The sequence below is a fragment of the Myxine glutinosa genome, chromosome 4, assembly GCF_964187855.1.
Source record: "Myxine glutinosa chromosome 4, kmMyxGlut1.1, whole genome shotgun sequence".
Taxonomy (NCBI): domain Eukaryota; kingdom Metazoa; phylum Chordata; class Myxini; order Myxiniformes; family Myxinidae; genus Myxine; species Myxine glutinosa.
Genome location: NC_136264.1, coordinates 188,417,719 through 188,434,653, shown reverse-complemented (window position 1 = coordinate 188,434,653; position 16,935 = coordinate 188,417,719). Strand labels below are relative to the sequence as shown.

Genomic DNA, 16,935 nt, shown 5'->3' with positions numbered 1-16,935 from the left:
GGAAGCAGCCGCTGCACATCTTTCTGTCGCTTTGTACACACTGCCATGTTACTTCGGAGCCGCATGTTTATATAGGAAGAGTTCATCAGGAGTCGATCTACTCTCTCCTGGTACGTAGAATTTCAACAAAAGCTCTCTCGATGTCTCCATGTCTCTCGGTCCCTGCTCTCAAATGTTGTGTTTGTGTCCTTCCCCCTCTCTCCCCATCTTGTCTACCGCTCCCGATGCTATATGTTTTTGTGTCGGTTTGTCTTTCTGTGTGATTAATGTTCGCTCTTTCACGAGCCTCGATCTTGTATACAAAAAAAAAAGAAAAAAGAAGCCACATCACTGTTCATATCGGTAAATATTATTCCATCGTGTTTGGAAAAACTGGAAAATTGGAAAACTTGGAAAAATAATTATAGCCTATTTTACTCCCATGGGTCCCAGGAATACCCACCCAAAATATCGTTGCGATCGGTTCGGCTTTTCAGTACCTTCGAACGGACAGACGGACATTTGGTGAATTATAGTAAGATACCGCAACAGCTCGGCTAGAGAGAGATATTGTGTCCTTGTCTAAAAACAATCACTAAGAAGGGAAGTATCCTAATTTTATGTGGAAATATTTGAATCTATCGAAATATTTTAATCACTGAATCAATGCCCACAAATAATCAATGCCCAATGTGCTAACACAGTCTTTGCAAAAGTAACATTTGTGTATTCCCAAAAAATGTACAGAAATGTATTGGTTATTCATCTTCACATTCGCTTCTAAACTGTCTGGCATGGGATGGAAGCTTCATCAATGCATGTGCCGTCCCTCGGATGGACTTTAACTTCAGCGTCCTGCTTGCCACCATTAGTTGGTTGAGGTTATAGATCCCACATTCCCATGGTGTCCTTCATGAAAAGTAGGCAAGACAACGCCGACATCCTGAACAAATTACAAATTCTTGCATTGCAAATTCCTTCAAAATTCCTGCAAATTCCTGCATCCTGAACAAATCAATACCTTGTTGGGATGAATGAAGAGGTGCATCAAAGTGGTGTTTACCTCTTTGGTAGTTGTTATTCCTTCCACGAAAGCAGCAACAAGCGCAGCAGTAGCAACACAGGAGGAAGAGTCCTAGGATGAATATGATCACCACCACTATTATTATGATCACAAACGTTGGTATTCCTTCGTCAGTCCTGCACGAGCCAAACACAACAACCATACTATAGGATTGCTCAATATGATCAGCACCACCACTAATATGATCACAAATTACAGTGATCCAGTGCTAAACCAGCAGGAGCGAGACGCACCAACCCTAATGTGGCACCCTCTCAAAATTATTCGGGGGCACTGCATCAGCGGCACAGCCGCATTCCCAATAAGTGATGCAGCCAACACATGCTCAATATGGTTACAACAGAACCTTTTCGAACAAACTTTGATCCCTGCATCCAGACTTGTGTTCTGAGTTTCATTCACAAAGAGTAGGCAAGTTATTACCGGCACTCTGTACAAATTGAATACTTCTACCTAAATTAGCTCCGGTTGAACAACACGCGTGGGTATCCGGTTTGAGAAATACTTGGGGCAAAAACCTCTTCATGCCGACCCCGCGTCAACGTGGGTTCAACTTGGGGTTTTAAATATATATTCATACATATAACCAGAACCGCACTTGGTAGAGTGCATACCTCCACCAGGCCGAATTTATGTGCCGAATACCGTATTGTACTTGCAGAGCTAATTACCTGTTTAAATAGCAATTTACAAAGGTAGATTAACATCTGTTTTGCTTTGCGCGTCTGAACAGCCTGTGAAACCCCGCCCATTTCTCCAACATCCAATTGAAATGATGCACTTGCATATAATCGCACAGTAGACAATTGTTGGAGGGGATTCAGCGCATTGTTCCTCGTCATCGGTTGATCCAGGTGATCTTGCATTAGATTCAGCAGCCAACGAAATGATGCTTTGGAGATATCATCCATCCCTCCTTAGGGATTATCCACTCCTCCTTACTTCCTTCCCCTTGTCCATCCATTCCTCCACTTACCCATCCCTCCTTCCACTCATCCATCCCTCCTGAGGGATTATCCACTCCTCCTTCCTTCCCCTTGTCCATCCCTCCCTCCACTCATCCATCCCTCCTTCCATTCATCCATCCCTCCTCCCACTCATCCATCCCTCCTTCCACTCATCCATCCCTCCCCTCATCCATCCCTCCTTCCACTCATCCATCCCTCCTTCCACTAGGGTTTTCAGTGAAACTTTGTAACATAGGGGTATCATTGCAAAAATGGTGGCAAATGATAGCTATTGAAATATGGATTAAAATGGTCTTTGAATGGGCTTCATTGGACAAAGCGTTCCAAAGTTATGGATTTTAAAATCTTTTCACTTTCCCATACAAATGGTGAAGTAGCTCAGTGGCCATTGCCTATGGCAATTAGGCTGCAAAATGGCCGAAAATTAAGGGAAACTTGGAGTAAATTAGACAAGTTTTCTTTATTACTCATCCTATTGAGCTAAAATTTGCACACAATGTTCCTAGTTGCTAGTGTAAGCATTTGTACATATGAAATCCTAAATAGTCATCGTATCATCGTGACATATCATCGTGGATACAACAAACTGCAACAATAATTTATACAACAGTTTAATATACGTCGTAACTTACTTATTGCTTATGATATAACACACAGAGTAATTACTTATATGAAACATTGCTTTTGTGAACTAAGACACGTAATACGAATCGTAAAACAAGGCAAGCACGTGAAGGCAAGCACATCGTACCGTGTGTACACACATGTAACCATAGGAATACCGGACGATAACGGTCTGCGCCATGTTGTGGTGGTGTCGGAAATATTACCAACACGCGTTGATTAAATCTCATTTCCAGACATTATGTTTCGTTCAAATAAGATTCCCGTTGGACCCAATATACTTTAAATACCCTAGATTTAGATTATTGACACGCAAATTTTATATCTACAAAAATACGCAATGACAATGGTGACTCACCGCAGATCGCCTGTAACTTCAAAAGTATTCGTCGAAGAAACTTTGCGTGACCTGCAATGCATTCAGGGGGGGGCTGAATATCACATCACGCAACCCCCCACACTGTCAATCACATGTCTAATGGGCGGGGCAAGCTGCCGAAGTTGTCCGGTCTATATTTTCGGCTAGAATCGGGCGCCGTTTTGACCGGTTACGCACCACATTCGGAAATCGGGCGGAGCTACACGAGTTCATTCATAAACTCAGAGGTCACGATAGGAAAAGTGTTTCTAGAAATAAATTGCACGGTTAGCAAGAGGACGTTTTACTGGTTATTGTGATATATAAAACGCCTGAAAAAAATAATATTGTTGCGGATCGCGGACGGATGTTATAATGACCGAGCGGTGGTGTATTACCGCGTCCGAACAGTTACTCCCCGATTAGAACCCGATCCCGCCCAACTCACCCGATTCCACTCGAACGTTGGCCGAATCGCGCTACGCTAAATCAATGATGGAAAGGACACAACGGCTGGGATAAATGAAACGACACAAGGGGTACAGTTCTCAAGACCTCCGGAGGAGGATATAATTGGTGATGCAGAAAAGGGGTAGATTACAAGGTAAGAGGTAAAGCACAGAAAAGATGGGCACTTAGACACAGTCTTATCTATCCCCGACAGACCACAGACAAACGGAACAAGACTGACTTACACGGGGATTGATGGCAGGGAAGGACAGGCAGTCGATAGCACAAGGTGCACCTTGGCTCAGGGGCAGAATCAAACGCGGTCCAGTCCAGAGATGCGGGGAGGTATTGCAGCGCTCGGAGGTGGCGTCTTCTCTCTCCAAGCTGAGGGCGCATCTGACGTCACCTCCCTCTTCCTGCGCATGCTCAGCGGGGAGTGACACGCCCTCGGCTCGTTGGCTCCGCCCCAGATGGAATCGGTCCGCCGCTTCTATTGGGTGCGGGGGGTTACCGGGCTCCGCCCTTGACGAGGAGCTGACAGCGAGCCCCTGCGTGGTAACCCCGTCAGAGCACATGTTCAATGGCGGCTAGCCAAGCCGGAGTGAGGACGCACACTCCCCGCACCGCCGCCGCTGTTGTTGTTGTTGTTGTTGTACCATGAGGAAGAGCTGCGGGGAGGTATTGGGAGGTCCTAAACTTTCTAACGTTGCCATACAATCACATTCTGGTGCAACGAAGAGTCAGAATTAATGGAAACGAGTCCTTAACTGACATAGACTAAGAATAACTAGCAAGATGTCCTATAGTTGTCTACGTGAGATGCGGTGGACCTGGATGCGACATTTAATGGGGGAAATAGGGGAAGGTCGGGTCTACAGAGTGTTGTTTACAGACAATGGGACTAGGGAATGGGGGATTGGGGATAGTTGGGAAGTATTGGGGAAATAGGGGAATATTTACAAGCGGATATGGATGGAGGCCAATCTCATATCCGCAACATTGCACCCTTCTCTACCTCGGGGCGTCCCGACCCGATAAATTTTTACTTACTTTAGTGTGGCACTCAGATGTAGTTCCCTCTACTATTAACTCAACCCTGAGTGCGACAGTTTTACAGATGTTCACAAATGAGTAAATATGTCCCCCTGCGACGTTGCACCCTTCTCCTCACAGAAACACACCCACAGGATAACCGAATCGCGGAAAGAATCCTCAAACTAAACATACAGCCGGTAGGGAGCATTATTTACACAAGACTGATATTTACACTACGACCCAGGCCCTGTTCTTTGAGGAACACATGCAGATGTTATGCATAGAGAGAGCACGCATGCCAGCATCGATACACCAACCCACGAGTGCCCTGTGGCCCTACGGCCTTTAATAATATGCAGAGCACCCCATCCAAGCACCAAAAGCACCACCCCATACATACAGTCAGCACCATCCGGTGCACCAATAAAGTGTTCATAGTCACCGGTGGTGGCGCAGCCGGCCGATGTTCTGCCGCTGGTCTTGCCTTCTTGAAGCACTTGGCCTTCTGGCTTCTTTAAAAATAAAGAAAGGCGCCAACCGCGTCCATTTCTAAATTGTGGCTGTCAGGGGGGCCAACTATAAGTGGTTCACCTGTATGGCATAGGTGCCACGTTGACCCAAAGGTCCATCAACGGGTGGTGCTTGCCCGCAAAAGAACTGCGGTCCATGGTGGGCGGCCACAAAAATTGCGGTCCATATGGTGTATCGATCCAGGCAACAAGCAGCGAAAGTACAGGCCCACAACTGCAGAGCCAGCACCTCTCTCTCCTCTCTCTCTGCCCCAAAGCCAGATCCTCGGAGGTGGGAGACAAAATAAGACAAGTGAGTAAGGTGGTAAGGGCGCAAAAGTGCACGCAATGCAAGGTAATGCACACTGGGGGCACATGGGAACCAGGTGAGACAGGTACGTTCCTACCGTACGCCCCCACCCCCCCCCCCCCCCACCAGGTAACCTACATTGCCCCTCCCTTACCCCTTACTGTATCCACAAAACACAACACTACCCATAAACATCTACTTTACACATCAACAAACGTCCCTACTGTCTTCCCCGTTCCTCCCATAAACCAAATTCGTCTTCTCTCCCTCCTAACCAATCAAATTTGCCATTTCCAACTCTCATCAAAATTTGCCATCTCCAACTCAACATCAAAATTTGCCATCACCAATTCATCATCAGTCCCTCCTAAGGAGGGAGAGATGGAATCACCCCAATGTCTTATCCACGTCGTGATGCGTCTCACAAATCCAACAGCAATTCTCATTTCCTGCAACACAGAACAAAGAAAAGACAGGTGTGGAGTCATCATCATCCCCTCAGGTAAGTGGCTGCGTATGGTGCGACAGGTTCATCAATCCTAACTATTTCCTAAATGACTTTAACAACTTTACATTACCCGGGGTCTTTCCCTGCCAATCCATTGGCCAACTTACACTATGGGTTCTAAAAACCAATTTCCATTGACCAAACTGTGGTGCTTCTCAATTTGGGGTCTCACGCCCCCGATTCATCTCCCGGTGCCCTCGCACAATTTCTGGGCTGTGACGTGTTGCTCTCCCAGCAGGTCTACCCACCTGCACACCTCCACCACTGCAGTTGCCACCCGAGCTTACCTAGCTCCTCACCCTAACCTAACTAACTGGGGAAGGCCCTCTCCTGGCTCTGTCACCCCTTGGTGCCCTCTGGCACTGGGCTACCCGGGTCCGTCCTCCGGATCCTCGGGCCCCATCCACAACTACCGGCTCCCAGAGCCCACCTGCGGCCTCACCTGGCCGACATCCTCACAGTGGTGGAGTGCCCAAACCAACTACACACACTAACAGGCTACACGCCCAGCCATTTCCACAACACTAATGCACCCATCCACAATACCATTCTGCAACCGCACCACAAATGCCAATATCCAACCACAATTTACCTATACCTTCTAACTATTCTTTAAACTACCCTCCCCGGGTACTCGTGAAAAGGGGTCCACTCTTTCCCCATCCACACCTTCGCACCATGCACACCACTCCGTACCACTTACTCCAACTCTCTCCACACCACCTTTACTTGCACACCTGTGCTCTCACACCTGGTGCCACCTGCACCCTTCTCTCCCCAAGCGCATTCGCGCTGATCCACAACACTCACTACTCATACACTGCTCCATACACCTGTTCAGTTGCACACCTGTGCAATCACACCTGTTCAATCCTCACACACACGGCATCATCTCAGCTAACTACTCCCCTCTGAAACTTGCGCTTCCCAGTCGTCCCTTTAAACTATTGCGCTCCCTCGTCATTATCATCCACACTAATCTACCTGCGTCCCCACTACAGGTATCCTTGTCACTAACTAATCTTAACGTTACCTAATGTCATCTTCGCTAGATCCCTATCAATATAACCTAACCCACCCGGGCTAGTTTTCACTGCCATACACCCCATAAACTATAGCGCATTTGCCCCACTTTTGTGAGGGATGACAGAGTTGCCATCCCACCACATCGGGCATCTCCCACTACCAATTTTGCACATCAAATTTCAACAAATCAAAAATTTGCCAATCACTGCCCATCATCTGCCAATCATTACTGCCAATCCTTTGCCAATCATCAAATTTTTCTTTTTTTCTAATTTTGGGTCCAAAACACTATCCTCGTCATTACAGTCTACTTCCTAATGCCTCTCGGTGCGCCAATTTACTTCTAAAGCTCGACTCCGTACAGCCAAGCCATGAATGCGGGTTGTTTTGGGCCAGCGGCTGGATACGTCCCGCATTCGGGGCAGGGAAGGAGGTTTACCCGGGCCGAGATCCCACGCACCATCTCGGCACGGAGCCATCCAATGTCCCGATCTCGACCTGCCGGCACGTCACAACAAAAAGTGGTCGCCATGACGACCCTTCCTATCGGGCTGCCCGCTCCGCCTAGTGGAGCACGGACGCGGCCGTTCAAAGCGAGGCCCAGCGTGGATCGCGTACGGCGGTCCTTTCGAACCCGCCGTGGCTCGAATCCCCGCTGGTTCTCGCGGCACGCAAAGCCCGGCACGCACCGAGGGCCCGATTCGGCTATAAGTCGCTCTAACCGCTAACCCGGTTACCGTCGATGCTTCACCTGCATGCTTACATGCATACGCTACCCCTTGCTTGCTCATACCTCCAGCCGTTCCCATGCTCCTCGTACCTTTCCTTACACACCCAGGTACACTCATTCCACTCACAGACTTGGTCACACACCTGACCACCGAACACTTTGGCACACATTCGTTGGTCGCACACCTCACCAACACACCTCTTCGCGCCCCCTCCTCGGTCACCTCCTCTGTGACAATCACAGGTGTGCCCTCACTCGCACACCCAACCACGTGCCTCATGACCAATTCCAGCGTGCATTCCCACACATGCTCTACCATTCCAGGTGTGCATCCTTTCTCACCTGTCACAACCAACTCACGCTCCGTGTCACTCTTAATACTCTCACCTCCACTCTTGACAGCACACTCACCCTTACTCTCGACAGCGCACTCTTTCCTCATGCACCCGTCCGTTACACACCTTTCTCGCGGACACTCTCCCGTTACACCCTCTGTAACACTCACCACAGGTGTACACTCTTCCTTACTTTTGACAGCGCACTCTTTCCCCATGCACCTGTCCGTCACACATCTTTCTCGCACACCCTCTCCCGTTACATCCTCTGTAACACTCACCACAGGAGTGCATTCTCCCTTTACACCCTCCGTAACACTACTCACTACGCGCTTCCATGTGCTCCCTCGCACACGCGCTACGACCGACTCACTCTCGACAGCACCCTCACTCCTTGGCACGCACTTTTTCCTCACACACCCCAGAGTCGGACTTTCTCGCACACCTCCTTTTTCGCACACCAGACCTGTCGCACACTTCACCAACGGCCTCTCACGAACACCCGGGTCCATCTCGACCCCCAAGCTCATTAAATCACCTGGCGCATCATACGCACGACCATATTGGTCACCACTTACACCGGGTCCTCTTCCTCTTCGCTTCTCCTCCATCACCTGCGAATCCCTCATCCGGTTAATGAGCACATCATCACGATCCGAACACAGACTTTGGACCAATTATTTTACCTCCTCTTTTATCTCTTTCTTATCCCCTCTCCGTCGCTTCTTAATTTCGCTCACCCCTTCTTCCACTTCTTCTAATTTCTGCTTCACCTCTTTTATGTCCCGGTACGTCTCCTCAAGCTCGTCCTCTAAGGCTACCTTGACCGTTTCCATGTGCGTCCTCACCTGCCGGTCCTTCGTCTCCATTACCTCTGTCACCTCGTCCAACCTCGTTGTCAGTCCCTCACGTACCATCTGACATTCCCTCTTCGTCGCTATCAAGTCGTCTTTTAGTTCTTTCTGTGTCGCTTTTAACCCTCCTAGTACCGCAGTGTTCCTTTGTACCTGCTCCACTAACTCAGTCTGTCCCACCGTCAGCTGTTCCACCTCCTGCGTCAGGTCCTCTATGCCCCCTTGTAACTTTACAGTCCCCTTTCTCACCTCCTTCTCCATGCGCTCCTTACAGTGCCTCACCTCCTCGCGCACTCCTCCGACCTCCTCACTCACACCTCTTCTGATCTCCTCTCCCATCACTTGCATCTCCTGCCCAGATGCCACCCTCATCTGCTCCATTTCCTCCCTGTGTGCATTCAATTTAGTTTCTACCCCCATTCTGACCCCCTCTATCTGCTGCCCCATTTTTTAAACTTCGCTTTCCGCTTGGTCCCTCATGTCCCTCAATTTGCCTTCCATACTGTTTTCTAACCCCTCTAACCCCTTTTGCATCCCTTCCATTTGATTCTCTTGAGCGGCCATTCTGTTTTCTACCCCCATTAACCCCTCCTGTATTTCCCCTAATCTATTGTCTAATCCCTCTATTCTACTCCCTAACCCTCCGATCTGGGCCCCCATGTCCTCCCTCAATTTCTCGCTATTGGACCCCATGTCCTCCCTCAATTTCTCGCTATTGGACCCCATGTCCTCCCTCAATTTCTCGCTATTGGACCCCATGTCCTCCCTCAATTTCTCGCTATTGGACCCAATGTCCTCCCTCAATTTCTCGCTATTGGACCCCATCCTTTGTTCTAACCATTGGCTATTGGCCCCCATGTCCTCCCTCATTTTCTCGCTATTCTGGGCCATAAGGGCCTTCATTTGTATTAAAAAAAGGTCCAAATCTACCAGCGGCGCTACTACGGTCGCGGGCGCGGTCGCCGTGGCCATGTGCGAGGCGCCATTTTGCGCGCCCGTAACCTCGTGCGCGAGGACGCCATTTTGCGACCCTGCCACCCTCACTGCTTCGCTCTCCTCATGTCCCTCAATTTGGTCCTGGATCGACCCTGCCTCACTCTCCTCTACCGGAACCCAGCCGTCTTGATCTGCCATAGCGCGACTTTCAAAATTCGGGTTTTTATTTTTGTAAAACAAAATCAAATTTCGCCGTTAATAATTTCGAGCGCGTGAAGCGCGCTTCGGGTCCGATCTCACTCCTCGACACCAATTGTTGCGGATCGCGGACGGATGTTATAATGACCGAGCGGTGGTGTATTACCGCGTCCGAACAGTTACTCCCCGATTAGAACCCGATCCCGCCCAACTCACCCGATTCCACTCGAACGTTGGCCGAATCGCGCTACGATAAATCAATGATGGAAAGGACACAACGGTTGGGATAAATGAAACGACACAAGGGGTACAGTTCTCAAGACCTCCGGAGGAGGATATAATTGGTGATGCAGAAAAGGGGTAGATTACAAGGTAAGAGGTAAAGCACAGAAAAGATGGGCACTTAGACACAGTCTTATCTATCCCCGACAGACCACAGACAAACGGAACAAGACTGACTTACACGGGGATTGATGGCAGGGAAGGACAGGCAGTCGATAGCACAAGGTGCACCTTGGCTCAGGGGCAGAATCAAACGCGGTCCGGTCCAGAGATGCGGGGAGGTATTGCAGCGCTCGGAGGTGGCGTCTTCTCTCTCCAAGCTGAGGGCGCATCTGACGTCACCTCCCTCTTCCTGCGCATGCTCAGCGGGGAGTGACACGCCCTCGGCTCGTTGGCTCCGCCCCAGATGGAATCGGTCCGCCGCTTCTATTGGGTGCGGGGGGTTACCGGGCTCCGCCCTTGACGAGGAGCTGACAGCGAGCCCCTGCGTGGTAACCCCGTCAGAGCACATGTTCAATGGCGGCTAACCAAGCCGGAGTGAGGACGCACACTCCCCGCGCCACCGCCGCTGTTGTTGTTGTTGTTGTTGTTGTTGTACCATGAGGAAGAGCTGCGGGGAGGTATTGGGAGGTCCTAAACTTTCTAACGGTGCCATACAATCACATTCTGGTGCAACGAAGAGTCAGAATTAATGGAAACGAGTCCTTAACTGACATAGACTAAGAATAACTAGCAAGATGTCCTATAGTTGTCTACGTGAGATGCGGTGGACCTGGATGCGACATTTAATGGGGGAAATAGGGGAAGGTCGGGTCTAGAGTGTTGTTTACAGACAATGGGACTAGGGAATGGGGGATTGGGGATAGTTGGGAAGTATTGGGGAAATAGGGGAATATTTACAAGCGGATATGGATGGAGGCCAATCTCATATCCGCAACAATATTTTCATGTACAAACAGCAGTTTGAAAACGAGTTTGTTTTTGCTCTCACGATTCGTCCTGTGCGTGGATGTCGCCCACACGGTGGAGACACGAATGACCACCCTACTTCCACTCATCCATCCCTCCTTCCACTCATCCATCCCTCCTTCCACTCATCCATCCCTCCTTCCACTCATCCATCCCTCCTTCCACTCATCCATCCCTCCTTCCACTCATCCATCCCTCCTTCCACTCATCCATCCCTCCTTCCACTCATCCATCCCTCCTTCCACTCATCCATCCCTCCTTCCACTCATCCATCCCTCCTTCCACTCATCCATCCCTCCTTCCATTCATCCATCCCTCCTTCCATTCATCCATCCCTCCTTCCACTCATCCATCCCTCCTTCCAATCATCCATCCCTCCTTCCACCTATCCATCCCTCCTTCCACCTATCCATCCCTCCTTCCACCGATCCATCCCTCCTTCCACCGATCCGTCCCTCCTTCAACCGATCCATCCCTCCTTCCATTCATTCATCCCTCCTTCTACTCATCCATCCCTCCTTCTACTCATCCATCCCTCCAACCATTGATCATGAAAAAGACAATCTGTGAATATGTACAATCTCGTTCTGAGCTATGGTTCCCACATTTATGGCACTCTGGGTAATCTGGAATGAAGTGATCGATGATGGGAATTGATTAACATCGATCATGTTTTATGTTTGGGTTGTGTACACCGTATAAAATTAATTCGTATCTATCGATTTATTACGTATGCAGATCTGACGATATTTTGCCACTCTTTCCATATCCTTATATGGGCAGAATTTACAAAAGGTGTTTAGCGAGGCCTTGTTGTTACGGCCTAAAGCACACCAAGCCAAGCCTTCAATCACACTGTCTTTATTTATGGATTATCACACGAAAAACCTCTTCCTACACATCAAACAAAGAAGGGAGAAGAGAGTTAAAAACCAGAGTAGGCCAGTCCAAGAGTAGGCAGGTCCAAGAGTAGGCCCCAAGACAGACCCAGCAGTAAGCCACAGGGCAGGCCCAGTACGAGAGGGTATGAGTAGGCAAGTCCATGAGTAGGCCCCAAGGCAAGTCCATGAGTAGGCCCCAAGGCAAGCCCAGCAGTAGACCCCAGGGCAGACCCAGCAGTAAGCCCCAGTGCAGGCCCAGCACGAGGGTAGGTGTAGGCAAGTCCACGAGTAGGCCCCAAGAGAGTAGAGGTACGGCAGCAAGAGTACGATCAGTCACCCTTCAGGTGGAGAGATTGCAGCTGGAAACTCTACAACACCCAAAAACGCACTCTGCCACGAGCCCTCCTCCAAAATGGCCACTCTCTCCTCTGAATCACCTTCCTGGCCCCTCCCCTGCCCCACAGCCAATCATAGGCTTTATACACATGGACCAAACCACTTGGTCGTACTCACAGGGGGGGGGGGGGGGGAGAAGGAAGAAGAAAAAGGTCACAGACCATAACACCTCCACCCCTTAAAGAAGAACACTTTACCCCAAGAAAAGTTTTCTTTTACAAAGGCAGGTTAGTCTTAACACAGCATAAACAGTGCAATAACAAACAGCCACCTCTCACTGTGACATTTACAGCATCACAGCTAACATGCAGGGGCATGAAAAATCTCTTAAGCTCGAGATAGAGCATCTGCAATGACATTATCTCGACCCGAAATATGTACAATTTTCAAGAGGGACGGTGGGATTAAAAGCCCCCATCGGTTCCCTCTCAGGGTCTTGTAGAGTAACGCTGTCTAATTCGCTAGAGTCAATATCTTGATGCTTTATATGACCTACCAATTGGCCGGCCGAGGTCAGCCTCACGCTCATAGTACCCTTTAAGCATATTAACATGGCACACCCGGCGGGGTTTCCATCTGTCATGGGTCCGTAACATGTAGTTCACCTCATTCAGCTTTTTTTTCGACCAAGTAGGGACCGTTAAACTTCGCAAATAGGGGCTCCCCAGGCAGATGTAGTAAAACTAGCACGTTGTATCCAGGCCTAAAATTATGAGCTGTTGCATTCAGGTCTAAACGGGCCTCCATTACTCGCTGAGATACTTTCACAGGTTCCTTGGCAACATTGCAGGCGGTGGTAAGTCTTTCCCGGAAAGTACATCCGTAGTCCCGAAGGTAAGGGTCCTCAGTCTCTTCGAGGAATCTCTCTTTCACGACTGGGGAAACACAAACCCTATCGCCAGCCAAATCATTTCCCAATACGAAACTAATACTCTCTATGGGGAGAGTGGGGACTATTCCTACCATCACGGGTCCTGTGACCAAATCAGACTTCAAGTTCACCCTATGTAAGGGGACTGGGACATAACGACCTGCAATGCCCTGGATTAAGGCACTCGCTTTCCCCGAACTACTCGAAGTCAATGGTAAAATATTAGACAACATCAAAGACTGGGCGGCCCCAGTATCCCTCAGAATAACTACGGACTTGACTTTCCCGTCCCAAGACACTTGGCCCTTTGACACAAAGGGTTTATAACGGTCCTGTACGGGGCTCGTAAGGTCCACAGTATCCTCAGCCTCAACTGAAAGGGCACGATCCCTGTGGCTGTCCACTTTGGTTCGAACCAATGCAATAGGTCTAATGGAGTCTCCCTGCTTCTCCTCCCTTTGCAATTTCGAACAATTTGACTTCAGATGTCCCCTCTGTTTACAGTAATAACAAGTGGGGGCTGGTCCCCGGCGAGATGCCTGACTCGACCACTCAAACTGTCTACCTAGAGATGGCCGCACCAATGGACCCCTATGGTCTGTCCACTCCGCCTCTGACCGGTCCTCACTAACCCCCTTCTTGCTATCCCAGGTAGTACCGTAATGAGGAAAACCAAGGCCTCGCTTATGGGTAAGTTTATAATCATCTGCACCAACAGCAGCTTTTTTCAATTCACCAACCTTATGATCCGTAAGCTGTGTCCTAATGTCCAAGGGGATACTGTTCCTAAACTCTTCCATCAAGATAACCTCCCTTAGATTACCATAGGTCCTATCCACTTGCAGAGAACGATACCACCAATCAAAACTCATTTCCTTCTCCCTCGCAAATTCAACAAATGTCTGCCCAGCCTGTCGTTTTAAGGTTCGGAACTTCTGCCGGAATGCTTCCGGAACTTGCTCATAGGCGGACAACACAGCCCTTTTAACAGCCTCATAATTCTCTGACTGATCCTCCGACAGAGCTGAATACACTTCCTGGGCTCTCTCTATGAACCCACTTTGTAGTAGCAGGATCCAGTATTTGTATGGGCCACTGAAGACGTTTTGCTATCTTTTCGAAAGACAGAAAAACGTTTCCACCTCCTCCTCGTTAAACGTGGGAACAAGCCTAATGTTCCGAGCCACATCAAAGGAACGGGGGAGTTCATTTTGACCCCCACCTGAATCGATGGAAACCGGTTGGGCTTGTCCCACCTGGATTCCTAATTTTCTTAACTCAAACTCTCGTTGCCGTTCTTCTTTTTCCCTTTCAAACTCTCTTTGCTTTTCTTCCTTTTCCTTTTGCTTTTCTTCCTTTTCTCTTTCAAACTCTCTTTGCCATTCTTTGTCTTCTAACTTTAGTCTGAGCTGTCTTTCTTATGATTCTATCCGGGCTAATTCCAAGGCTTCACTCCTCCATTTTACCCACAGTTCTAAACCCATGTGACTGACAATAGCCGAAACAATCTCCACCTTTTTCATACTAGATGTCCCACTAACCCCAAGATGATCAGCTACAGCTCGTAACTCGACCTTACGTAATAGTTCTACATCTTGCACTGATAGCCGCTTCTTCTCCAAAAATTATTTCACTTCAAAATCCATCTCCTCAGCCATGGTGTACGACTGCAGTAATATAGAAGTACCAGCACCGTAAACAAAAGTCAAATTATCTGCCAATGAGAAAACTTACAAATGCAAAAAAAAATAAAAATATCCAAGACAGGTATCATATAATCCAGCTCCCGGACAAGCCCCCAATTTGTTCCGGCCTGAAGCACACCAAGCCAAGCCTTCAATCACACTCTTTATTTATGGATTATCACACGAAAAATCTCTTCCTACACATCAAACAAAGAAGGGAGAAGAGAGTTAAAAACCAGAGTAGGCCAGTCCAAGAGTAGGCCGGTCCAAGAGTAGGCAGGTCCAAGAGTAGGCAGGTCCAAGAGTAGGCAGGTCCAAGAGTAGGCAGGTCCAAGAGTAGGCAGGTCCAAGAGTAGGCAGGTCCAAGAGTAGGCAGGTCCAAGAGTAGGCAGGTCCAAGAGTAGGCAGGTCCAAGAGTAGGCAGGTCCAAGAGTAGGCAGGTCCAAGAGTAGGCAGGTCCAAGAGTAGGCCGGTCCAAGAGTAGGCCGGTCCAAGAGTAGGCCGGTCCAAGAGTCGGCCGGTCCAAGAGTAGGCCGGTCCAAGAGTAGGCAGGTCCAAGAGTAGGCAGGTCCAAGAGTTGGCAGGTCCAAGAGTTGGCAGGTCCAAGAGTAGGCAGGTCCAAGAGTAGGCAGGTCCAAGAGTAGGCAGGTCCAAGAGTAGGCCCCAACTCCCAAGGCAGGCGCAGCAGTAAGCCCCAGGGCAGGCCCAGTGGTAGGCCCCCGTGCAGGCCCAGCACGAGAGGGTAGGAGTATGCAAGTCCACGTGTAGGCCCCAAGGCAGTAGAGGTATGGCAGCAAGAGTTCGATCAAAGTCACCCTTCAGGTGGAGAGATTGCAGCTGGAAACTCTACAACACCCGAAAAGGCACTCCACCACTCTCTCCTCTGAATCACCTTCCTGGCCTCTCCCCTGCCCCACAGCCAATCATAGGCTTTATACACATGGACCAAACCACTTGGTCTAACTCACAGGGGGGTTGGAGGGGGGGGAAGGAAGAAGAAAAAGGTCACAGACCGTAACACTTGTTAACACACACTTAACCCTTAAACGCTGACAAAACCATATTTGTACGTGCACAGATAATTACCCGTTTAAACAGATATTTACGAAGGGAGATTATGTTTAGCTGTGCACGTATAAACAGCAAAACAGCCATTTAGTTATGCACGTCTAAGTTATGATTCATTCCTTTAATCATTAATTTGGTGTTCAGTGCACCATATAGGAGGTTATCAAACCAATTAACCTCAATGACACCGCTTTGGCCTCGTCATATGACACGTTTTAGTTCGTGTGTTACAACTGGTGGCGTCATGTCGGCAAAGAAAAAGAGGGGCCAAATTTTCATCCAAGCAACGAATGGATTCATTCGATGTAATGCAGGTTAACCAAGGAATAATCCAAAACAGGACAAGTGATGCGGGCACAAATAAGAAAAAGCAGCTCACATGGGAATACTGAACTGGGAGAAGAAATTGTTGCAATATTGACAATCATAGTTGGAGACTTGGATAAAATACATAATGACGTGGATGATGTTCCTCCATCAGCAGCTGGTAGTCTGAAACAGCCTGACGATAATTGTCTGATTCCATCGACCAGCACAGATGATTCTCACTTAAGATAGTTATATATGATTTCTTTACCGACAAATTTGATAGTCATCCATCTCCAGAGGATTGCATCCATCCTCGAAGATTCTCAATTCACATCTATGAACTGCCCGATTCCTGTCCTCTCCTGCCTCCTCTTGAGCTAATTCAAGCACTCCAAACGCATCTATATTCACGGTCCCATCCCCATGTAAACCAGAGATTATAAGCTGTGCAATGTTTTCTCCAAGGCCTTAAACTCACAATTAAACAAAAACCTCACCCTCGCCAACGTGTAAAAACATTTCTGTGTTATTTAAACGCTTTTGATTAGGTTTTGATTGCACATTAGATAA

General features: G+C 48.7%; 1 protein-coding gene across 1 annotated transcript in view; it reads right to left on the bottom strand.

Moving 5' to 3' along the window:
* The window catches only part of LOC137418128 (uncharacterized), a 103,528-nt gene that overhangs the window by 29,451 nt on the left and 57,142 nt on the right, over positions 1–16,935 (bottom strand). The window contains exons 8-9 of the mRNA XM_078775341.1: positions 3,014–3,064; positions 1,043–1,179 (exon numbers count right to left, since the gene is read on the bottom strand). Of these exons, the coding sequence (XP_078631467.1) occupies positions 1,043–1,179; positions 3,014–3,064 (188 nt within the window). The remainder of the gene's footprint in view (positions 1–1,042; positions 1,180–3,013; positions 3,065–16,935) is intronic.